At 25.8% G+C, this 25,446-nt stretch overlaps 3 protein-coding genes across 3 annotated transcripts; 1 reads left to right on the forward strand and 2 right to left on the reverse strand.

The window, feature by feature from the left end:
* Positions 1-13,239: 13,239 nt before the first annotated feature.
* On the reverse strand, positions 13,240-15,390 carry LOC145742326 (ileal sodium/bile acid cotransporter-like). Its single transcript, XM_082560107.1, has 8 exons — positions 15,168-15,390; positions 14,944-15,091; positions 14,638-14,750; positions 14,367-14,455; positions 14,098-14,239; positions 13,808-13,992; positions 13,508-13,595; positions 13,240-13,358 (listed from the first exon to the last, which is right to left on the reverse strand). Exons 1-8 carry the CDS (start codon positions 15,388-15,390, stop codon positions 13,240-13,242), a joined length of 1,107 nt encoding a protein of 368 aa, XP_082416233.1.
* A 1,432-nt stretch (positions 15,391-16,822) lies between these two features.
* Positions 16,823-21,226, reverse strand: LOC145743317 (uncharacterized). The gene is made up of 8 exons (XM_082561253.1): positions 21,064-21,226; positions 20,777-20,862; positions 19,160-19,394; positions 18,802-18,960; positions 18,180-18,361; positions 17,880-18,069; positions 17,604-17,762; positions 16,823-17,330 (listed from the first exon to the last, which is right to left on the reverse strand). The coding sequence occupies exons 1-8, from the start codon at positions 21,191-21,193 to the stop codon at positions 17,023-17,025; spliced, it is 1,449 nt and encodes a 482-aa protein (XP_082417379.1). The 5' UTR covers positions 21,194-21,226; the 3' UTR covers positions 16,823-17,022.
* A 1,508-nt stretch (positions 21,227-22,734) lies between these two features.
* On the forward strand, positions 22,735-25,327 carry LOC145743294 (uncharacterized). The gene is made up of 7 exons (XM_082561221.1): positions 22,735-23,212; positions 23,466-23,615; positions 24,004-24,063; positions 24,153-24,239; positions 24,320-24,472; positions 24,612-24,729; positions 24,877-25,327. The coding sequence occupies exons 1-7, from the start codon at positions 23,102-23,104 to the stop codon at positions 25,152-25,154; spliced, it is 957 nt and encodes a 318-aa protein (XP_082417347.1). The 5' UTR covers positions 22,735-23,101; the 3' UTR covers positions 25,155-25,327.
* The last annotated feature ends 119 nt before the right edge of the window (positions 25,328-25,446 follow it).

Below are 25,446 nucleotides of genomic sequence, written 5' to 3' on the forward strand. Positions count from 1 at the left end.
ACTTGAATAACGTACGAGCAAAACGTACGACAACCAGTCTGCATCAATAAAAGACTAAGCAAAACTTGTAATTATATTGTTTTATTAAAATTAATTTGGTCACAAGGGGACTATTAATAAAAATTTTCATAAATTTTAATATCTTTAAATTTTTTTTATAAAAACTGTAATTTTATAATTTGCAATTCTCGATTTACAACACAAGTTATGTAAATTAAATATTGGAAATTTTTTGTTATAATAATATGAATACCTGTTAATATATATAGGTGAACAATATTTAAGATAAAATTGTAACACTTTTTTGCACTCATACTGTTTAAATTAATTAAAACTTGGATTGTTCAAAAATTAATTTTAAAAATTAATTAAAATTAACTTTGTTTAAGTGTATTTATTATACTGGCTTATTTAGTTTCATGGCGTTCAGCGAGTAATTGTAAAAATTATCGAATTTTTTGTTAAGACATAACCCCTAGGCTTTTTTACTTTTCGTCATTTCATTACTTCTTCTCAATCAAACGAGAAGTTATTTTGTTTCTTTATTTTAAAATAAAAATAGGTTATCTCCTTAATTAGTATTTTGTGTAAACAATTGTGTTTTCCTTAGTTTAAGTTCTTTACTGAATAGGTAGTATAAAGTAGGAAGTTTAATTTTAATATTTGTAAGCTTTAACAAACTAGTTGTTCCTTTAACAAAACTAATCAAACATTGGTTATTAGAATAGTTATTAAAAAGCAAATTTATTTATGCTATTAAAAAGTTTAGCAAATTGTTGTATCTTGAATGTTATTTAGGCCAATAAAAATATTTTTGAAATAAACTGAAATCGAACTTTGGGAATTCGATCGAAAATCGAGAGTACTAAAATTTAAGCCAAGAGGGTGGATGATTAAAAATTACATTATTGAAACTACATCATGTTTTCAAAAAAATAATAAAACCAAAAAACTTTTTTTATAATTAACAACAATATTAAGCTTAAAGATTATAGTTTTTACTTTGTTTCAATAAAATTAAAAGGCTAAAAGTGTCAATAATACAATAACAATAACTCAATACCATATTTCCAACTTTTTTTACCAATCGAACAAAAACATAATTGATTACAAAGCCATATGACATAGCCTAAATAATAATATACAAAATAAATATACGCACAAATTTTTCTTCTACTAAAACTTTTTGTGAAATAATCAATCTTGTTAGGCCAATGCGCCTTTAATAAAATATAATATTTTAAATTTTAAGATTTCATCAATTTTTATTAAAAGTGTCTTAACTTTTATGAATATTAATTTTTTTTTTAAATATTTTGTAAACAGGTTAAATGAGACGGTGCAGTTCTAACAGAAAACTTATTTTTTGATTTAAAATTTTTTATTTTTTAAAAAAAATTTATATGCAATAGCATTGGCCAGAAATATCACGTGACCTAATTAAACCCAAAATAAAAATTTGCTGTAAGTTTCGTTTTACTCAAAAATTTTTGCGAAATGTTTTATCTTGAATGTTAGTTAGGCCAATGCGCGTCTAATAAAATACAAAATTTTAGGTTTTAAGATTTCATAAATTTTTAATAAAAGTTTCATAACTTTTATGAATATTAATATTTTCGAAAAATATTTTGTAAACACGGTAATTAGACCTGTGCGGTTCTAACACAACAATTATTTTTCGATTTAAAATTTTTAATTTTTTTTCAAAAAATTTGTATGCAATATCATTGGCCAAAAATATCACGTGACCTAATTAAACCCAAAATAAAAATTACCTCAAACTTGTGTTTTACTGATAATTTTCGCGAAATGTTTTATCTTGAATGTTAGTTAGGCCAATGCGCGTCTAATAAAATACAAAATTTTAGGTTTTGAGATTTCATAAATTTTTAATAAAAGTTTCATTTTTTGTGAATATTAATATTTTCGAAAAATATTTTGTAAACACGGTAAATGGACCTGTGCGGTTCTAACACAACAATTATTTTTCGATTTAAAATTTTTAATTTTTTTTCAAAAAATTTGTATGCAATATCATTGGCCAAAAATATCACGTGACCTGATTAAACCCAAAATAAAAATTTCCTCAAACTTTTGTTTTACCAAAAATTTTCGCGAAATGTTTTATCTTGAATGTTAGTTAGGCCAATGCGCGTCTAATAAATTACAAAATTTTAGGTTTTGAGATTTCATAGATTTTTAATAAAAGTTTCATAACTTTTAGGAATATTAATATTTTTGAAAAATATTATGTAAACACGGTAATTGAACCTGTGCAGTTCTAACACAACAATTATTTTTCGATTTAAAATTTGTTATTTTTTAAAAAAAAATTTGTATGCAATATCATTGGCCAAAAATATCACGTGACCTAATTAAACCCAAAATAAAAATTACCTCAAACTTTTGTTTTACTGAAAATTTTCGCGAAATGTTTTATCTTGAATGTTAGTTAGGCCAATGCGCGTCTAATAAAATACAAAATTTTAGGTTTTGAGATTTCATAAATTTTTAATAAAAGTTTCATAACTTTTATGAATATTAATATTTTCGAAAAATATTTTGTAAACACGGTAATTGGACCTGTGCGGTTCTAACACAACAATTATTTTTCGATTTAAAATTTTTAATTTTGTTTCAAAAAATTTGTATGCAATATTATTGGCCAAAAATATCACGTGACCTAATTAAACCCAAAATAAAAATTACCTCAAACTTTTGTTTTACTGAAAATTTTCGCGAAATGTTTTATCTTGAATGTTAGTTAGGCCAATGTGCGTCTAATAAAATACAAAATTTTAGGTTTTGAGATTTCATAAATTTTTAATAAAAGTTTCATTTTTTGTGAATATTAATATTTTCGAAAAATATTTTGTAAACACGGTAATTGGACCTGGGCGGTTTTAACACAACAATTATTTTTCGATTTAAACTTTTTTATTTTTTTAAAAAAAATTTGTATGCAATATTATTGGCCAAAAATATCACGTGACCTAATTAAACCCAAAATAGAAATTACCTTAAACTTTTGTTTTACTGAAAATTTTCGCGAAATGTTTTATCTTGAATGTTAGTTAGGCCAATGTGCGTCTAATAAAATATAAAATTTTAGGTTTTGAGATTTCATAAATTTTTAATAAAAGTTTCCTAACTTTTATGAATATTAATATTTTTTTTAAATATTTTGTAAACACGGTAATTGGACCTGTGCGGTTCTAACACAACAATTATTTTTCGATTTAAAATTTTTTATTTTTTTAAAAAAAATTTGTATGCAATATTATTGGCCAAAAATATCACGTGACCTAATTAAACCCAAAATAAAAATTACATCAAACTTTTGTTTTACTGAAAATTTTCGCAAAATCTTTTATCTTGAATGTTAGTTAGGCCAATGTGCGTCTAATAAAATACAAAATTTTAGGTTTTGAGATTTCATAAATTTTTAATAAAAGTTTCATAACTTTTATGAATATTAATATTTTCGAAAAATATTTTGTAAACACGGTAATTGGACCTGTGCGGTTCTAACACAACAATTATTTTTCGATTTAAAATTTTTTATTTTTTAAAAAAAAATTTGTATGCAATATCATTGGCCAAAATAATCACGTGACCTAATTAAACCCAAAATAAAAATTACCTCAAACTTTTGTTTTACTGAAAATTTTCGCGAAATGTTTTATCTTGAATGTTAGTTAGGCCAATGCGCGTCTAATAAAATACAAAATTTTACGTTTTGAGATTTCATAAATTTTTAATAAAAGTTTCATAACTTTTATGAATATTAATATTTTCAAAAAATATCATGTAAACACGGTAATTGGACCTGTGCGGTTCCAACACAACAATTATTTTTCGATTTAAAATTTTTTATTTTTTAAAAAAAAATTTGTATGCAATATCATTGGTCAAAAATATCACGTGACCTAATTAAACCCAAAATAAAAATTACCTCAAACTTTTGTTCTACTCAAAATTTTTGCAAAATGTTTTATCTTGAATGTTAGTTAGGCCAATGCGCGCTTAATTAAATATAAAATTTCAGATTTTGAGATTTCATAAATTTTTAATAAAAGTTTCATAACTTTTATGAATATTAATATTTTCGAAAAATATTTTGTAAACACGGTAATTGGACCTGTGCAGTTCTAACACAACAATTATTTTTCGATTTAAAAATTTTTATTTTTTTTTTAAAAAATTTGTATGCAATATCATTGGCCAAAAACATCACGTGACCTAATTAAACCCAAAATAAAAATTACCTCAAACTTTTGTTTTACTGAAAATTTTCGCGAAATGTTTTATCTTGAATGTTAGTTAGGCCAATGCGCGTCTAATAAAATACAAAATTTTAGGTTTTGAGATTTCATAAATTTTTAATAAAAGTTTCATAACTTTTATGAATATTAATATTTTCGAAAAATATTTTGTAAACACGGTAATTGGACCTGTGCGGTTCCAACACAACAATTATTTTTCGATTTAAAATTTTTTATTTTTTTAAAAAAAATTTGTATGCAATATCATTGGCCAAAAATATCACGTGACCTAATTAAACCCAAAATAAAAATTACCTCAAACTTTTGTTCTACTCAAAATTTTTGCAAAATGTTTTATCTTGAATGTTAGTTAGGCCAATGCGCGCTTAATTAAATATAAAATTTCAGATTTTGAGATTTCATAAATTTTTAATAAAAGTTTCATAACTTTTATGAATATTAATATTTTTGAAAAATATTTTGTAAACACGGTAATTGGACCTGTGCAGTTCTAACACAACAATTATTTTTCGATTTAAAAATTTTTATTTTTTTTTTAAAAAATTTGTATGCAATATCATTGGCCAAAAACATCACGTGACCTAATTAAACCCAAAATAAAAATTACCTCAAACTTTTGTTTTACTGAAAATTTTCGCGAAATGTTTTATTTTGAATGTTAGTTAGGCCAATGCGCGTCTAATAAAATACAAAATTTTAGGTTTTGAGATTTCATAAATTTTTAATAAAAGTTTCATAACTTTTATGAATATTAATATTTTCGAAAAATATTTTGTAAACACGGTAATTGGACCTGTGCGGTTCCAACACAACAATTATTTTTCGATTTAAAATTTTTTATTTTTTTAAAAAAAATTTGTATGCAATATCATTGGCCAAAAATATCACGTGACCTAATTAAACCCAAAATAAAAATTCTTTCAAACTTTTGTTCTACTCAAAATTTTTGCAAAATGTTTTATCTTGAATGTTAGTTAGGCCAATGCGCGCCTAATTAAATATAAAATTTCAGATTTTGAGATTTTATAAATTTTTAATAAAAGTTTCATAACTTTTATGAATATTAAGATTTTCGAAAAATATTTTGTAAACACGGTAATTGGACCTGTGCGGTTCTAACACAACAATTATTTTTCGATTTAAAATTTTTTATTTTTTTTCAAAAAATTTGTATGCAATATCATTGGCCAAAAATATCACGTGACCTAATTAAACACAAAATAAAAATTACCTCAAACTTTTGTTTTACTAAAAATTTTCGCGAAATGTTTTATCTTGAATGTTAGTAAGGCCAATGCGCGTCTAATAAAATACAAAATTTTAGGTTTTGAGATTTCATAAATTTTTAATAAAAGTTTCATAACTTTTATAAATATTAATATTTTCGAAAAATATTTTATAAACACGGTAATTGGACCTGTGCGGTTCTAACACAACAATTATTTTTCGATTTAAAATTTTTTATTTTTTCTCAAAAAATTTGTATGCAATATCATTGGCCAAAAATACCACGTGACCTAATTAAACCCAAAATAAAAATTACCTCAAACTTTTGTTTTACTGAAAATTTTCGCGAAATGTTTTGTCTTGAATGTTAGTTAGGCCAATGTGCGTCTAATAAAATACAAAATTTTAGGTTTTGAGATTTCATAAATTTTTAATAAAAGTTTCATAACTTTTATGAATATTAATATTCTCGAAAAATATTTTGTAAACACGGTAATTGATCCAGTGCGGTTCTAACACAACAATTATTTTTCGATTTAAAATTTTTAATTTTTTTTCAAAAAATTTGTATGCAATATCATTGGCCAAAAATACCACGTGACCTAATTAAACCCAAAATAAAAATTACCTCAAACTTTTGTTTTACTGAAAATTTTCGCGAAATGTTTTGTCTTGAATGTTAGTAAGGCCAATGCGCGTCTAATAAAATACAAAATTTTAGGTTTTGAGATTTCATAAATTTTTAATAAAAGTTTCATAACTTTTATAAATATTAATATTTTCGAAAAATATTTTATAAACACGGTAATTGGACCTGTGCGGTTCTAACACAACAATTATTTTTCGATTTAAAATTTTTTATTTTTTCTCAAAAAATTTGTATGCAATATCATTGGCCAAAAATACCACGTGACCTAATTAAACCCAAAATAAAAATTACCTCAAACTTTTGTTTTACTGAAAATTTTCGCGAAATGTTTTGTCTTGAATGTTAGTTAGGCCAATGTGCGTCTAATAAAATACAAAATTTTAGGTTTTGAGATTTCATAAATTTTTAATAAAAGTTTCATAACTTTTATGAATATTAATATTCTCGAAAAATATTTTGTAAACACGGTAATTGATCCAGTGCGGTTCTAACACAACAATTATTTTTCGATTTAAAATTTTTAATTTTTTTTCAAAAAATTTGTATGCAATATCATTGGCCAAAAATACCACGTGACCTAATTAAACCCAAAATAAAAATTACCTCAAACTTTTGTTTTACTGAAAATTTTCGCGAAATGTTTTGTCTTGAATGTTAGTTAGGCCAATGCGCGTCTAATAAAATACAAAATTTTAGGTTTTGAGATTTCATAAATTTTTAATAAAAGTTTCATAACTTTTATGAATATTAATATTCTCGAAAAATATTTAGTAAACACGGTAATTGATCCTGTGCGGTTCTAACACAACAATTATTTTTCGATTTAAAATTTGTTATTTTTTTTCAAAAAATTTGTATGCAATATCATTGGCCAAAAATATCACTCACGTGACCTAATTAAACCCAAAATAAAAATTATCTCAAACTTTTGTTCTACTCAAAATGTTTGCAAAATGTTTATCTTGAATGTTAGTTAGGCCAATGCGCGCCTAATTAAATATAAAATTTCAGATTTTGGGATTTCATAAATTTTTAATAAAAGTTTCATAACTTTTATGAATATTAATATTTTCGAAAAATATTTTGTAAACACGGTAATTGGACCTGTGCGGTTCTAACACAACAATTATTTTTCGATTTAAAATTTGTTATTTTTTTTCAAAAAATTTGTATGCAATATCATTGGCCAAAAATATCACGTGACCTAATTAAACCCAAAATAAAAATTATCTCAAACTTTTGTTCTACTCAAAATGTTTGCAAAATGTTTTATCTTGAATGTTAGTTAGGCCAATGCGCGCCTAATTAAATATAAAATTTCAGATTTTGAGATTTCATAAATTTTTAATAAAAGTTTCATAACTTTTATGAATATTAATATTTTCGAAAAATATTTTGTAAACACGGTAATTGGACCTGTGCGGTTCTAACACAACAATTATTTTTCGATTTAAAATTTTTTATTTTTTTTTAAAAAATTTGTATGCAATCTCATTGGCCAAAAATATCACGTGACCTAATTAAACCCAAAATAAAAATTATCTCAAACTTTTGTTCTACTCAAAAATTTTGCAAAATGTTTTATCTTGAATGTTAGTTAGGCCAATGCGCGTGTAATAAAATACAAAATTTTAGGTTTTGAAATTTCATCAATTTTTAATAAAAGTGTCATAACTTTTATGAATATTAATATTTTCAAAAAATATTTTGTAAACACGTTTATTGGACCAGTGCAGTTCCTACAGAACAATTATTTTTCGATTTAAAATTTTTTAATTTTTTTCAAAAAATTTGTATTCAATAGCATTGGCCAAAAATATCACGTGACCTAATTAAACCCAGAATGAAAATTTGCTGTAACTTTTGTTTTACAGAAAATTTTTGCGAAATGTTTTATCTAGAATGTTAGTTAGGCCAATGCTCGTTTAATAAAATATAAAATTTTAGGTTTTGACATTTGTGCAAATATTAATAAAAGTGTCATAACTTCTACATATATTAAAATTTTGGAAAAATATTTTGAGAATAAGTTGTTTAGATTACTGCGCGTTTAATGGTCTAGTCAAAATTTAAATCTAAATTTTTTTTTTTTTTTTTGAAGAAAAGTTGACCCAATATTTATGTACCTATGACGTCATAAGCCCATATATAGCGAGTATATAAAATTGCTGTAACTTTTGTTATACTTTACTTTTTTGAAAAATGTTTTATCTAAGCTTAGTTAGGCCAAAACGAATCGAATAAAATGTTTATTTTTCTATTTTGAATTTTGTGCAAATATTAATAAAAGTGTCATAACTTCTACATATATTAAACTTTTAAAAAAATATTTTGAGAATAAGTTGTTTAGACTACTGCGCGTTTAATGGTCAAGTCAAAATTTAAACCTAAATTTTCTAATATAATATAAAATTTAATAAAATAAAAATTTTAGGTTTTGAGATTTCATCAATTTTTAATAAAAGTGTCATAACTTTTATGAATATTAATGTTTTTAAAAAATATTTTGTAAACACGTTAATTGGACCTGTGCAGTTTTAACAGAACATTTATTTTTCGATTTAAAATTTTTTATCTTTTTTAAAAAAATTATATGCAATATCATTGGCCAAAAATATCACGTGACCTAATTAAACCCAGAATAAAAATTAGCTGAAACTTTTGTTTTACTTAAAATTTTTGCAAAATGTTTTATCTTAAATATTAGTTAGGCCAATGCGCGTCTAATAAAATATAAATTTTAGGTTTTGAGATTTCATAAATTTTTAATAAAAGTTTCATAACTTTTATGAATATTAATATTTTCAAAAAATATTTTGTAAACACGTTAATTGGACCCGTGCGGTTCCAACAGAACAATTATTTTTCGATTTAAAATTTTTTATTTTTTTTAAAAAAATTTGTATTCATGGCCAAAAATATCACGTGACCTAATTAAACCCAGAATAAAAATTAGTTCAAACTTGTGTTTTACTGAAAATTTTTGCAAAATGTTTTATCTTGAATGTTTGTTAGGCCAATGCTCGTCTAATAAAATATAAAATTTTAGGTTTTGAGACTTCATCAATTTTTAATAAAAGTGTCATAACTTTTATGAATGTTAATGTTTTTAAAAAATATTTTGTAAACACGTTAATTGGACCTGTGCAGTTTTAACAGAACATTTATTTTTCGATTTAAAATTTTTTATCTTTTTCAAAAAATTTATATGCAATATCATTGGCCAAAAATATCACGTGTCATAATTAAACCCAGAATAAAAATTAGCTGAAACTTTTGTTTTACTTAAAATTTTTGCGAAATGTTTATCTTAAATATTAGTTAGGCCAATGCGCGTCTAATAAAATATTAAATTTTAGGTTTTGATATTTCATCAATTTTTAATAAAAGTTTCATAACTTTTATGAATATTAATATTTAAAAAAAAAATATTTTGTAAACAGGTTAATTGAGACTGTGCAGTTCTAACAGAACATTTATTTTTCAATTTAAAATTTTTTTTTAATATTTATATGCAATATCATTGGTCAAAAATATCATGTGACCTAATTAAACCCAGAATAAAAATTAGCTGAAACTTGTGTTTTATTAAAAATTTTTGCAAAATGTTTTATCTTGAATGTTAGTTAGGCCAATGCGCATCTAAAATAATATAAAATTTTAGGTTTTGAAATTTCATCAATTTTTGTTAAAAGTAAATAAAAAAAAAACAGAATAAAAATTAGCTCAAACTTGTGTTTTACTAAAAATTTTTGCAAAACGTTTTATCTTGAATGTTTGTTAGGCCAATGCGCGTCTAATAAAACATAAAATTTTAGGTTTTGAGATTTCATTTTATAAAAAAAGGTGTTTAATAAAAGTGTCATAACTTTTATAAATATTAATATTTTTGAAAAATATTTTGTAAACACGTTAATTGGACCCGTGCAGTTCTACCAGAGCAATTATATTTGGATTTAAAAATTTTATTTTTTTCAATAAATGTATATGCAATATCCTATTTAACATTTATGACACTTTTATTAAAAATTGATGAAATCTCAAAACCTAAACTAGATTTATTTGATAAATAAAAAATGGTTCGAAATTATTTGATTATTTTTAAACTTATTCTTTATTGGGAAGAAATTTATGCATAAACATTACTTAATTAAAAATATTACCTAAACTAATTAAACAAATATTACGTATACCTTTTTTAATTATTAGACTAAACAATTAAATTTTTTTCATTATTCTGCGCTTTAATAACAATACCTAATTTTTATTAAATAAACAAGCTATTAAATATGATAAACATACAAAAATTAATATTATAACTTGTTTTTATTTAACTAATATCATGATATACAATTGACCAACATTTAAAAAAATAAAAACAACCTTTAAATTTTAATAAACAAATACTTATTACTTGGTAATTAGTGATAAAATTTAAAATTTTATTTAATTTTTGAGTTACCAATATCATGATATAGAATTGACCAGATTTAAAAAATTAATAACAATCTTTAAATTTTAATCAATAAACACCTATTAATTAGTAATTAGTGATAAAAATTAAAATTTTAATTCATTTTTGAGTTACTAATATCATGACAAACAATTGACCAAGATTTAAAAAAATAATAACAACCTTTAAATTTTAATAAACAAACACATATTACTTGGTAATTAGTGATAAAAATTAAAATTTTAATTCATTTTTGAGTTACCAATATCATGATATACAATTGACCAAAATTTAAAAACCTGGCAACGATCTTTAAATTTTAATAAACAAACAACTATTAATTAGTAATTAGTGATAATTCAATTTTGAAAATAGAAGAATCAGAAAACTTTATTATGACAAACAACATACTAAAAATTTAAAACTTTTAAAGTACTAGAACAAAAGTTATTTTGAACCAAAATTCGGACTAGTAAGAAGAAAAACAATAATAATAAATATAACTAGATTTATTTGATAAATAAAAAATGGTTCGAAATTATTTGATTATTTTTAAAATTATTCTTTATTGGAAATAAATTTATGCATAAACATTACTTAATTAAAAATATTACCTGAACTAATTAAACAAATATTACGTTTACCTTTTTTTAATTATTAGACTAAAAAATTAAATTTTTTTCATTATTCTGCGCTTTAATAACAATCCCTTATTTTTATTAAATAAACAAGCTATTAAATATGTAAAACATACAAAAATTAATTTTTTAACTTGTTTTTATTTAACTAATATCATGATATACAATTGGCCAAGATTTAAAAAAATAAAAACAACCTTTAAATTTTAATAAACAAATAAATATTACTTGGTAATTAATGATAAAAATTAAAATTTTAATTCATTTTTGAGTTACCAATATCATGATATTCAATTGACCAAAATTTGAAAACCTAACAACAATCTTTAAATTTTAATAAACAAACACCTATTAATTAGTAATAAAAATTAAATTTTTAATTCATTTTTAAGTTATAAATATCTTAATATATAACTGACCAAAATTTTAAAACCCTGATAACGATCTTTAAATTTTAATAAACAAACACCTATTAATTAGCAATTAGTGATAATTCAATTTTGAAAATAGGAGAATCAGAAAACTTTATAATGACAAAACAACATACTAAAATTTTAAAACCTTTAAAGTACTAGAACAAAAGTTATTTTGAACCAAAATTCGGACTAGTAAGAATAAAAATAATAATAATAACTATATTTATTTGATAAATAAAAAATAGTTCGAAATTATTTGAATATTTTTAAAATTAATCTTTATTGTAAATGAAATTATACATAAACATAACTTAATTAAAAATATTAACTGAACTAATTAATCAAATATTACGTATACCTTTTTTTAATTATTAGACTAAAAAATTAAATTTTTTTCTTTGTTCTGCGCTTAAATAACAATCCTTAATTTTTATTAAATAAACAAGCATTTAAATATGATAAACATACAAAATTTAATTTTTTAATTCGTTTATATGTAACTCATATCATAATATACGATTGACCAAGATTTAACAAAATAATAACAATTTTTAAATTTTAATAAACAAACACCTATTATTTGGTAATTAGTAATAAAAATTAAAATTTTAATTCATTTTTGAGTTACCAATATCATGATATACAATTAACCAAAATTTAAAAAATAAATAACAATCTTTAAATTTTAAAAAACAAACACCTATTAATTCGTAATTAGTGATAAAAACTAAAATTTTAATTCATTTTTGAGTTACTAATATTATGATCTACAATTGACCAAGATTTGAAGAATTAATAACGATCTTTAAATTTTAATAAATAAACAAGCAATTAGTAATTAATAATAATTAAATTTTGAGACCAAATTTCAGATGAGTAAGAAAAATAAAAATAATAATAAAACTAACAATAACAATATGTTTCGAAATCTAAGATTTCAAACCATAATAAAATAAATATAATGACAATAACAATATGTTTCAAAATCTAAGATTTCGAACCATAATGACAATAACAATATGTTTCGAAATCTAAGATTTCGAACCATAATTATTACATTTTATTAGACGCGCATTGGCCTGACAAACATTCAAAAAAAAACATTTTTCAATAATTTTCAGTAGAACTAAGGTTTCAGCTAATTTTTATTTTTGATTTAATTAGGTTACCATTAGATTGGTTCTATCCAACTATCTTTTATATTAATTTTGTTAAAGGAACAGCTAGTTTGTCAAATCTTACAAATATTAAAATTCAATTTCTTACTTTATGCTACCTATTTAGTAAAAAACTTAAACTAAGAACAACACAGTTGTTTACACAAAATAAGTGTCACAATTTTATCTTAAATATTGTTTATTTATATATATTAACAGGTATTCATATTATTATAACAAAAATTTTGCAAAATATAATTTAAATAACTCGTGTTGTAAATCGAGAATTGCAAATTATAAAAGTACAGATTTAAAAAAAAAATTAAAAGATATTAAAATTTATAAAAATTTCTATTAATGGTCCCCTTGTGACCAAATTAATTTTAATAAAACAATATAATTACAAGTTTTGCTTAGTCTTTTATTGAAGCAGACTGGTTGTCGTACGTTTTGCTTTCTTCGTAAGTAGGAGGACTTTCATTTTCCAACGACTTAAACGTGGTTCCCATTTCATTTTCGGTTTCTTTTTGATCTGAGCAATTTTGTAAATTTAAACGCTTGAAGTCACCATTTTTTGAATAAAAAAATTACTAACAAATACACAAAAATTTTATATAGCAAAATGCGTACAGACTGTTTAAGTACAGTTCTTTAAACAAGTGTATATTAACACTTAAGTACCTCCACTTGAAACCGATTCCTCGTCGGCTTTTTTAAACTTGGAATCATAAATTCGATAACCTGCTATGAAAACAATTGCCCAGAACACCTGTACCAAAAATATAAGTAAATTAAAAAAAATTCGGATACTGCAAAATTATGTGAAAAAAGAATTGGACAAAAATAATAGTAATTTCTTATAAACTAGATTTTGTATATTGAAACAAAAAAATCGTTTAAGTTACACTACCTATAAAAACTTAAAGTTAAATTTCACGATACAAGAGTAGTTATGGAATTCAGTTAATAAAACATTTTAACCTGTGATAAGGCATACAAGAGTGGAACTAAGATCATTTGCGCAGTTTGTTCCAAAGTAAACATCGAAAGAATGATGACCGATGCGCAAAGCTGAGTATTTTGAATTCCTGTCTCCATAGAAACTGTCCTACGTTGATAGTGACGTAAATACCATGGTCGGTACATGGACACCAGAGACGAAATACCTGAAAATAAATTAGCTTTTTACCGCCACCTTTCAATCAAAAATACAATGGCAAAAAATAAATCAGGCGAATAGAAAAAAATATTTTATGTGTTATGTACGTTACCATATCCCAAAATCATTCCTACAATGGGCAAAAGCAAAGCAGAAAAGATTTGTTCAACAGTTATAACCCAAGCTCCGCCGTAGGTTGCTATTGAAATCACAGCTACAGCTGATATAACAATAACTCCACCAATTGAACAAACCTAACAAACATTAAAAAGATTTTTATTGCCATTTTAAAGGCCGATGTTTGCTTTAGTTGAAACAAATTTACGAAAGTTTATTCAGTTATTAGATTATATATCGATTGAATTTATTAAATAAACATACTTTCAATACAGTTTTTGCCTTGTTAGGAAACTTGTATCTTATAAAAACCCCAATTCCGATTGGAATTATTAATGTTGCCAGGGTTATTGCTAAAACGTAAAAATACATAAAATTGTTTAATATACAGGTTTAAATATGTTTATCCTATAAAAGTAAAAAAGTAGTATGTAATGTGTAAACTTTTTTTTTACAAATAAAGTTGAGTATATTAACTTACAGCTAAAACACCTATAAAAATATACTAACTTTTGAAATTATAGTTTTGTTTTACCTAAAGTGTCAAATGGGACTTGGAGTTCTTCGTTAAAAGATTGGCTGTACAAAAACAATAGTAAAGGCATCATTCCTAATGCCAGAATACTAGAACATGTCGTCATTGCAATACTACAAAAAATAGTAATTTTTGGTCATCATTGCACTAGTTTACGAAAAAATTGGTGTATTTACGTATAAGTTCTGTTAAAATATCAATTACAAATAAGTTAAAATTAAAACACAAAAATCATGTATAAAAATAGAGAATCTCAAATAAAATTAAAGTTGTATAAAATAATGATTTAGCAAATAAAATGCGTACCTTAAATCCATGTCCCCCTGCATCCAGTATGTGGCAACATTGGAGCTAGAGCCACCAGGACAAGTTGCTTGTATGAGTAACGCCAAAGCTTCAGGGTCAGGCAGTGAAAATGCTAAGCTTAGTAGATATGCCAATAAGGGCATAATACCTAATAACAACAATTGATATATAATACAAATAACAACATATTTAAAACTGTGCAAAATCAGCACAAATATAATTACCGAATTGACAAATAAATCCAGTCAGAATTCCATTGGGTCTTTTAAGGTGTTTCTTAACTTTTCCCAGCTGTACTGCACAGCCCATTCCCATCATTATAACAGCAAGTAAAAGTCCTATTAATACGTTAAGAATTGTGCTTAAAGCATTGGCCTCTTGGAAACTAAGACCTTCTGTTGTGGATCCATTTACGGTTCCAGGTTCGGTCATAACTGTGGTGGGCATTTTGATTAGTTTCTACACGTCTAGAATCTTCAAAAATATATAATTTTTTTGTATACATTAAAATTGTAATTTTGTTTAACTTTTTATTGGATTATGCATATTTTTTGTAAATAAAAGCAAAAAAAAAACTAACAATGCTTTTTGTTGCAAACTTCAAACAGTTACACCACTGCAAAAATATAAAATCTTTAAACAAGCGTGAAGCAATATTCCGCACATGTTTAATTAAACAAAATTTTTGCAAACAAGTTTAAAAAAAAAATACTTTTAATGTTTTTGCACACTTTAGCTGGTAATTTTTTTTTTGGACCTAATACCTTTAATATTACTGCGTTCAATTATTTTTGAAATTTTACAATTTGTCAGAACCTTATTTACCCGTTTTCTGACAAATTAACTTTTATAACATTTACTGAAAGCAAACTCAAATATTTATTGAAAAAATGAAAATATATATGTTTGGTGAACTTAACTTTAAAAAATCACACAAACTCGAAAAACATTTTTCATAGCGTTTTTAACAAGCCTACTATATCATCAATTAAACCACTTAACTGCCCTACTAAATGTCGATTGAGTTACTTAGTTCTAAGCTTCTAGGTATTTAATACTAAATAAACCGCGGGTTTGTTAAAATAGTAAAACCTTTCAAAAAAATGTCATTAAATTTTTAATGGTTTGATTGATGCAATTAAGTTCTTGGGTTTGGAGAACGTGGTTTGGAATGAATTCCAAATGAAAGATAAACATAAAACAGAATTGTTAAAAGAAAATAAAAGAAAGTGTGCCTATAAAAATGATTTGTAACACCTTAAGATTTTCTAAAAATGTTAAATTTTGTGTAACATTTGTTTAAAACAACCGACAACCAAATATTTTATAGCAAATAAAACGTGTTACTTTATTTAGAATATAACCGTTACTTTATTTTTATACAAGCCTCTTTATATTTTAATCAAATAAAATATTTTTATCTAAACTAATGAACATTAATTGGCGGTTTTTGCATGGCACTATCGCATAAAATGAAATAAAATTTCAAAACGAGAAATTTAAATTTTTTATTACTTTCACAGCCGCCCATAAAACTAAGTTATTAAAACTGCAAATATTAACCTAGGTAGTTAATTTTACGATTTAACGTCATAGGTAGCCTGCACGCGATTTACTTAAAAAATGCTTAGTGTCAGAATACCTTTTTTTAACAAATGTTTTTCGTTGAAAATTAGGTTAATAACGACCCTTCCTAGTACAAAAATATGTTTATTACTCACGAACGGTCATTTGATAAAACTTTTTTACTTTTACTTTAACATTTCGACATTTTAATTAATTTACTAGATTTATAAAAAGTAATAAATTTCGTATAATCTACAAAAATTATTTTAACTATTTTTGAGTAAATCATAAAATCCTTGAAAAATAAATAAAGTTAAGGAAAGAAATAAAAAAGTGCATTACCGTTACATCTATAAAAACTATCTTAGTAACTCATTTAGTGTTGTCGTAAAAAAACACAAATGTTGGTGCATAAAATATTTATAAATGAAATGTAGTTGTAAAAAAAAACAAAAGTGACAACTCCACGTCTATTAAAATTCAGTTACCTTATTTTATACTGTTTAACCAATTTTATCGTTTGGTTATTTTATTTTCTCGTTCTAAAGTTCTTTTTTCGTGTCGCATTTTGTCTCTCTCGCATTTTTCAGCTTTCATCTCTGCAATCAAATCCGGGGTAGCAACCAAACTAGTTGGTCTGTCTTCAATAATATGGTGTGTTCGTATTGGTGCGTCATTAAATAAACCAAAGTTTAAACCACTTAACAGGTCACGTGGTCCAAATGAATCTCTACCAGAGACTTCTTCTCCTTCTTCGATGTTAGTCTCAGTGTTTTGTGCGATTTCTTGAAATAACTCATTTAAATTGCTTGTCTCAGGACCTTTTATGTAAAATGTTAAAACTTTAGTGTTATGTAAAAATTAAATTAGTAAGCATTACATGTAATATCTTATTAAATTTTTTGCAATAAGTTCGATCATTTTTTATATTTTTATAGTGCACTTAGCAAGTTTGATTAACAAAGTATCCTTAACAAAATAAAACTACATAAAAATATTAAAGTTGAAAATCGCGCATTGACATTTAAATTACTAAATTTTTGTAGTATTTATTTTCTTAATTAAAAGTGACTCTGTGTATGTAACAATCTTACTTGCACATATTTCATTAAAGTCTGGACAACAATCGTTAAAATTCTGACAGTTGTTATCACAACTACATTGTCCAGTATTACATCTTGAATCTGTGCATTCCGACAACGACCTTCTTTTGCATTGTGGAAAGCCCGGAAAACTGGTAAGACAAGAGGAACCTAAAAAATAAAAAAAATATAAGACAAAACCTTATGCTTACAAAACTATATTTAAATAAAAAAAATTGTTTTTTTTTTTAATTTAGAACTAGTTTAAAAAATATACAAAAAACCCACTAAAATTTTTAGAGTGTGGAAGCTCAAAAATGTTGCAGTAATTGATTTGACAACACGAGAAACAAACTCCGTTAGTTTGATCGCAATTCTGGTTTGATCGCTGTAGCGAATCGCAGGCACGTGACTGCTCGCAACGTTTTGAAATTCTTTTTCTCCCTTGTCTTACGCGAACTTCAGTAACACAGGATCTCTATAAAAAAAATCATGTTCTGTAAAACCCCAGTAGCCAAGGTAAAATTTAAATATTGTAACCGATATAATTAACAAACATTTTGATATTTGTCAATAAAAAATAATTGCCTGATTAGGTTGGCATTCTTCTATAGTACCAACTCGATTACAATCCACGTTAGAAAAAGCATCAGTACAAACAAAACAACGCAAAAAGGGTAGCCCACCGCCACGAGGTAATATTTTGTCATATTCGCCACCAGTAGCGCCACCATACGGGTCTTCGTTTCTAATATTTTCTGGCAGTACGCCTGCAAAAATGACAAATGTTTAACTACTTCAACATATTAGTTTTTTATTTAAAAAATCTTTAACTTTTAAGATACATAACACCAGTTAAACTGACATTCTGCCTACTATAAAATAAGTTGCAAATTATAAATTACCCGAAGAAAGGGGAAATTTTAAACCAAATTTATCAATAAGGGGGCGCGGATTTTGATGGAATGGGAAATGAAGAAACGAAAAATAAAGGAACGGAAAATGAATTAACCGAAAAAAACGAAAAATGCGGAAACGAAAAATGCGGGAACGAAAAATAAAGAAAACGGAAAATAAAAAAACAGAAATTAACGAAAAGTGAAAAATAGTTGAGGCGGAATCTTAAAAAAATAAAAACGCGGACATTCCGTTGACTGTCATGCGTAATCATACAAAACTTAAAAAACCTTTACAAATCAAATTTTCTTACCAACACACACAGCTTGATAATCATCACAACAATCATTATTTTCCCCACATGAAGCATCACAGTGACAACCAAGAAACCTTCCACTCTCGCTTAAAAACCCATTTCGTTCATTCCACCAAATTGCTCGACATAACGGAAAAAATTGAATACACGACCTATCTTTTTAAATAAAAAAAATTCATCGTGTCCAATGTCTCTTTATAAAGAGGTAGATATATTAAATATCACAAAAAAGTTAGTTTATTTGAAATAAAATGAACTATTTGGAAACTGTTATTTAATATATAATTACAACTTATCAAAACTACGAAACTAAAAAAGATAAAAAGTCCAAAGGTGTATAATAAAAACAACCTACTTCTTTGAGTTATGGAAGGTAGTTCCGCCAAATTACATCTGTCGAAATTACAACAAGAATGACAAACTGAATTTTCGGAGCCCGTGTTACATCTTGTTGTTGGTGGAGACGTTCGTGGCCATCTTAAATTAGCGGTATTATGTTCAGCTTGTACCGTACATGATTCCATTTGCATGCAACCTTTACTTATACTGTATATACCTCCATGCTTGCGAACCTCTGTATAACATGATGCCTAAATAAAGATTGTAGTAGGTATATCTGATCACAAAGTAACCAAATCAAGATTTAAATCAAATATATCTGCCTAAACGTGTTGATCATTTGGATGGGTTACTCCTAAGTATGCAACAAATTAAAACTTTTCTGTGGCAAAGTTGTGGCTTTGAGTAGCAGTATGTCGTTCGTGTGGTTGATTTACCGAATTGGTATGATATTAGATAAAAAAAAAATTTGTAACGGTTGTATATGTATCTATTATGCTATGCATTTATAGCCCAAAATGTATAATTCTTTGAATATTTCAAAAATTTAAAAAAATGTGAAGTAAATCCTATGTCACGAAACTTTGCGTAATGTTAAAACTGAAACAAATGACAATGACTATATCTGATTGAAATCATGCAGATCATGGCAATATGAACAAAGAGATTACAATAAATAATCTAAAAATCTAATTACGATTACCGAAAATTAAAAACGTAAGTTTTACACTATAAATAAATAATTACTTATATCATTGTTGTCAAGTAGCATTAACCTACCTGTTCCCACGAGAATTTACACATTCTTATTTAGGCAATTATTTTTATAACATAACCTTACTTTGTAAATATTAAAAATATATTGGGTGATTATTAAGGTGTAACTTGTACATTTAAAAAGAGAATTTCTTTATTTGTCATTGTCGTCCGGTAATGCAATTTGTCATCGCAGACCGAAATATTTTTGATTTTCTCATCAACAAGAAAATAACATTACCAAAAACGGACATTGTAAAATTAAAAAGTCGACAATGATAATTAGAATTTTAAATCCATGTTATAGGAGGCAGTACCCAATTACATGCTAGTATATAATTTATCAACACTTATTTTTTAATATTTTTGTAAAAAAATTATCCGTCAAAATGTTCATGTAGGTTATGATAAGATATCGTCTGATCAGTTATGTCAAAAATGAATCATCTATCGTACACCTTTTTACCTATATAATTCTTTGTTAAAAATTACATGGTATATTTTGCGTGGGTGTTTTGTAGTTAAAGACAAAAGATCACATTTTTGGCGAATCATAAAAATTTTCACAAAATCGTAAAAAAAAATATTTTCAAAATTCTAAAAATAGAATTTTAATTTTTTAAATGTTACAATATTTTTAATATTTTACTTAACCTTATTTTTGAATTAAATTATTGACGTGCCATTAGGTAATGAACGAAATTTGTTTACAATAAACAAATAATTAAGTGTTTCAATATATAAAATTAGTAAAAAAAACTTGTATAAAAATGTTTTTTCGATTTGTTTTAAAAAAAACACAAAAAAATTTAATGATAGATAAATTTACACAACAGCACAGCATTAAATTTTAAAATAAATTGTTACCACATCTAACCTGATTAGTTATACACGTTTGAACCCTTCCAGATAAGTTACATTCGTGATTACTATTAACACCATCACATACAACGCATTCTAGGCCTACAAAATATCATTTTAAATTTAACTTCAATTTTTGTAGTCATTAATCATTGTATAAATGAAACTTTATTGACAAAGACAATTAAAAATTAGCATTGCTTTTTTTAATAGACGTAAACAATTAATAGACGTAAACAAAGCTAACATAATAAGTTACAATCAGTTGTTACTATTAGCGTTTTATTAGTTTACATAACTTACATTTTGCAACCGGTAAACAGCTTATTACTATCCAAATTCCAAATAAATATAAGCTTATATTGGTAACGCCATCCTGTTTTAAATTGCAATGTTTTGACATAAACCTTGCAAAGATGGCAGCTTTGGCCATATTCTGGTAGTCGCAACAGCTTGATAAACTAACTTGTTACTGGCACACGTCCTTTGCTGTTTTGGAATTTAATCTCACTATCGCTTCTCGCAACTTAAATACCCGAGGCTCATCGGTTAATCGACGAAAAAATGACAAAACCGGCTGAGTGGCCTATAACAGCTTATGGCTTCTTTTACTTAATTATAGTTAGATTCTTATTGTTGCTAGGTCAATTGCAGGCTAAGATAAATTCTTAGATATTGATTTGATTTGACAAGTTCACATGCGTTTATAGAAGAAGAGTTTTTATGCTCAAGGTCGATTAAGAAAATTTTGGCACGTGCTTCTATTTCAAATATTCTAGACGATTCGACAGATAAAACTTTCTCTAGTTCCGTCGTTAAACCGGTTCTCAGGTTCAACATTATTTCTAATATTGTCAACGTTAAGCCGCAGCGCAGGATTGATGTAGTGTATTACATATTATCTTTTTATCTTGTATAGCAATATTTTTACTCAACATAATGCAATTGTGTTTTTATATATTTTATTATTACAATGAATACACTATTAAATATCAGGATGTCTTAGTTCCCAATTAGAGCTAAAAATTTTATTATTTTATACCAACTCGCATTCATATAAAATATATTTTTAATACAGACAATTTTTTAAACATTTTGTCGCCTTTAACTGTTACAGTTTTTTTTATACTTAAATTAAAACAACAAAGCTATTTAATTGTTTGTATTCAGTCTATTTTTAAACAGCGGAATTGATTAAAAACGTATTAATTAAATTTAGTTAATCCCATGCTTAAAACGCTATTAAAATACAATACTATGCAGATATTTAAAAACACTATTATTTTTTAAAGATTTGCCCTGATTAGTTATTTTACGTGTTCACCCATTAAATTTGTTTAAAAATTGTATAGAAAAATAAAAATTAACTTTAGTGATTAAAATGTATATAAAAATGCTTAAACGTATATTTTAAATAATCAAATTTATTATCTTGTCTTAGTTTTGTGAAAAGAATGCCATTGAGCCCGATTACAGCTTGTTAGTACTTACAATACACTTACGTACTTTAAACGGACTCACCGACTAAAAATTTTAAGAAATTTTATACAGCGAGACTTTAAGAGATAAAACATATTATCAATTTATAGCTCATAGGTAGCATAAGGAATAGTTTCAAAAAAGTTAAGTTCATGTGAATTATTTTAACAATGGTAAATTTTATATAGTTTCAAAAAAGTTAAGTTCATGTGAATTATTTTAAAAATGGTAAATTTTATATTAAAACGTGCTTACCATAACAATAGCTTAGACTTTTAATGACGTCATATTTTAATCGCACGAAAATAAATAATTCTCGTTTGAATACAACACGTTCATATACATTTGCTTAGCATTAGTCTTACAACTAAAGTTTTGCTTTTAACGTAATTTCCGGTTTTGTTACTCCTACTATTATATGACGTAAAAACCAAATGAATTTAATAATGCCTTAGGCAAACAAACACACCGTCGTTATGTGTATGTAACAGTATTAAAAAGTTAATACAATGTATATCAAGACAAGACTATATGTAGGTTTATATGTTTTACGATATTTATTTAGAATGCAGATAAGTTTGTTATCATATATATGCACTAAAACACAAGTTACTTTTTATAATAGCAGTTGGCATTTTTTTATAAGAGCAGTTTGCATTTTAAATACTAAATTTTAAAAAATAGGCAATACACTAGTAGCTCGTATCAACATAGTTTAAAGCATTTAAAAAATATCCAAATACTTAATATTAAGTGAAGAAAGCGCTTAAACAAAAAGGTTATTAAGTTGACAGTTTTTAGTAAAATATTACATTTAGAATAAAATTTGCATTAAATTTTAACAATTAACAATTGTTTAATAATGGCCACCGTGGCCCCACAAGCTCAAGTGGTCATTATGCAAAACCCTTCGGTTAGAACTTCAGACCTGGCAAAAATTCGTCAAATCAGGAAAACCTTAAGAGGGTTGGCAGTAAGTAAAATATAATTTAAAATCATAATAAGGGTTAGTGTGCACAAATCCCAAGAAAATTGGTTTTGGTAAAACTTCTGTTTTACCTTTTTTGCTTAAAATATATGCTGAATTCAGGCCATTAAAGGTGGAGCCATTAACCGCCTCGAAGGTGGAGCCATTAACCGCTTCGAAGTGGGTTGGAAGATGCGCTTCGTCTGCTGGGGTATTTTCATTAAGACTTGAAGCAAACTAATCGGGTGACTTATTTCAGATAGCTGAGGTCGTACTTGCATCCATAATTGTTCTTTTTGAGATTGTTGTTATAGCTGATATCAATCGACCCCGTTACTCTTATCCATTTGGTTACCGATACCGTAGATCTGGTTATACAACTGGTGAAGGAATATGGGGTGGAATTTGTGTAAGTAGTAAAAGTAAATGTTTATTCTTCAAGCATTCGAAATAATCGTTTCCCTAGAGTACCTCATTTCCCACAGGAAATTATCAAAACAAATTGAAGTTGTTTTATAAAAAAACGTAAAAAAAACTTAAAATTTGTATTTTAATGTTTTTTTACTTTACCTTGAAGTGTTGGTTATTCAAGTTTTTGTTGTTAAAGGTTGAGGCGAATTAAGTTAACCGTAAACGCCGGACTCAAAGGCGATTAGTGTAACATTGGTGCGGCTCAAACCCGAAACTATTCGGCTTGTAGTCAGCTACCACGGCCGGTATACTATGCTACCTGACGCCATTATAATCGTTTGCACTAAATAAATTTTATTTATTATATTTGTTTTGTGTTTTTTTAGATTCTTATTTCTGGAGCACTGGGTATAGCCGCTGGCGGAAAAAGGATCAGCTCATGCTTAGTAAATACCTAAAATTAATGTTTACTAAGTTGTTTAAGTATGTTTAAAGTAACAGCAGCGTGATTAAATTAGACTATTTTAAATTATAGGTCAACTGGCATATGGCGTTCAGTATTTTAGGTAGCATATTTGCAACAAGTACATTTGCACTGTCTATCACATTTGGAATAATCAGTGTAAGTGATCAAAAAAATTCCAACTACAAACTTGCCTAATTTTTCTATAACAACATTTAATCATTTACTAATTCGTTAAGGAAAGCGAATTTTTCTCTGGGTTTCAATATACGACGTCTGTGTTATCGTGCTTTTGCATTCCCTTGTGCATTACAAGTGCAAGCTACTGTTGTTATCTGAATACCTCTGTCGGATTGGCTTGCTGTTGTAGCACTTGTACAACTACAGATAACGTATCTAAAATGTTGTTTATACTCTATAAAACAACTAAGCTTATGTCAAATTAATAAATATATAACGATTGTCGATTTTGTATAAACGCTTGGTTATGACAAAATAAGAAACAAAATATAACATTTTTTGTTTTCTTAGCATGTTTATAGCGCACAAAATGGACAAAGAAACATCGTATCTTACGCTACAAATAACGCAACGGCAATGCCACAACAACAACAACAACAACAACAGCCACAACAAGTGTTTGTTCAGGGTAAGCAACTATTTAAAACATATTTAAATATTTTTTTATATAATTTATAATTACATAAGATTTTATAACGTAGTACAAAGATGCAAGTGACAAATAAGTAATGTTAAACAAAATATAAATAATTTGTATCTTACGAAATTTCTTAAGGTATGCCTGCTGTTTATCCAAATACAGTTATGCACCAAACAAATCCACAAGCTCAAGTACAATATGTTATGCAACCGCAACAACAAATGCCATTCGTTCAAACGCAACAGCCGGTAATGTACATTCAACAGCAACCAACCACTTCAACAATGGTCCACCCTGCAACAAACAATGAAGGTGCAACAAATAATTTGGCTCAACAAAAACAACAAGAGGCCAGTCAGCAAGAAAACGCAACAGCCACAAATAATGCACCCCCTTCTTATTTCTCTGAGTAAAGTAGCTTTAAGTTTGTAAATAGCAGCTACTGAATATTATTAGCATATGTAAAATGCTTTTACATATTAAAAATGTACATTTAATCAAAACAAACTGTTTACTACTTTGCTTGTGTCAAACGTTTTTAACGTATGAAATATATAGCATTGTGCAATATTCATACAAATATAATCATTGCCAAGACATTTTGTTATGATATTTAAAGGACAAGTTTACAAAAGTTTGACCAAAAGTAACCTATAAGCCATTTCCGGCAAGTTACACTCACTCACACAAAGAAAGGTAACAGTG

Source organism: Corella eumyota, chromosome 2 (assembly GCF_963082875.1).
Source record: "Corella eumyota chromosome 2, kaCorEumy4.1, whole genome shotgun sequence".
In the NCBI taxonomy this organism is placed as follows: Eukaryota; Metazoa; Chordata; class Ascidiacea; order Phlebobranchia; family Corellidae; genus Corella; species Corella eumyota.

What these genes read in the sequence shown, in the direction of transcription:
- LOC145742326 (XM_082560107.1), bottom strand. Translation starts at nt 15,390, where the DNA reads ATGCCCACCACAGTTATGACCGAACCTGGAACCGTAAATGGATCCACA. An exon ending in TGGATTTATTTGTCAATTCG is followed by an intron (nt 15,092 to 15,167) that starts GTAATTATATTT and finishes TGTTGTTATTAG; the next exon opens with GTATTATGCCCTTATTGGCA. An exon ending in AGGAATGATTTTGGGATATG is followed by an intron (nt 13,993 to 14,097) that starts GTAACGTACATA and finishes ATTTATTTTCAG; the next exon opens with GTATTTCGTCTCTGGTGTCC.
- LOC145743317 (XM_082561253.1), bottom strand. Translation starts at nt 21,193, where the DNA reads ATGGCCAAAGCTGCCATCTTTGCAAGGTTTATGTCAAAACATTGCAAT. An exon ending in CTGTTTACCGGTTGCAAAAT is followed by an intron (nt 20,863 to 21,063) that starts GTAAGTTATGTA and finishes GATATTTTGTAG; the next exon opens with GCCTAGAATGCGTTGTATGT. An exon ending in AAGAATGCCAACCTAATCAG is followed by an intron (nt 18,070 to 18,179) that starts GCAATTATTTTT and finishes TTTTTTTTATAG; the next exon opens with AGATCCTGTGTTACTGAAGT.
- LOC145743294 (XM_082561221.1), top strand. Translation starts at nt 23,102, where the DNA reads ATGGCCACCGTGGCCCCACAAGCTCAAGTGGTCATTATGCAAAACCCT. An exon ending in AAACCTTAAGAGGGTTGGCA is followed by an intron (nt 23,213 to 23,465) that starts GTAAGTAAAATA and finishes GACTTATTTCAG; the next exon opens with ATAGCTGAGGTCGTACTTGC. An exon ending in ACAACAAGTGTTTGTTCAGG is followed by an intron (nt 24,730 to 24,876) that starts GTAAGCAACTAT and finishes AAATTTCTTAAG; the next exon opens with GTATGCCTGCTGTTTATCCA.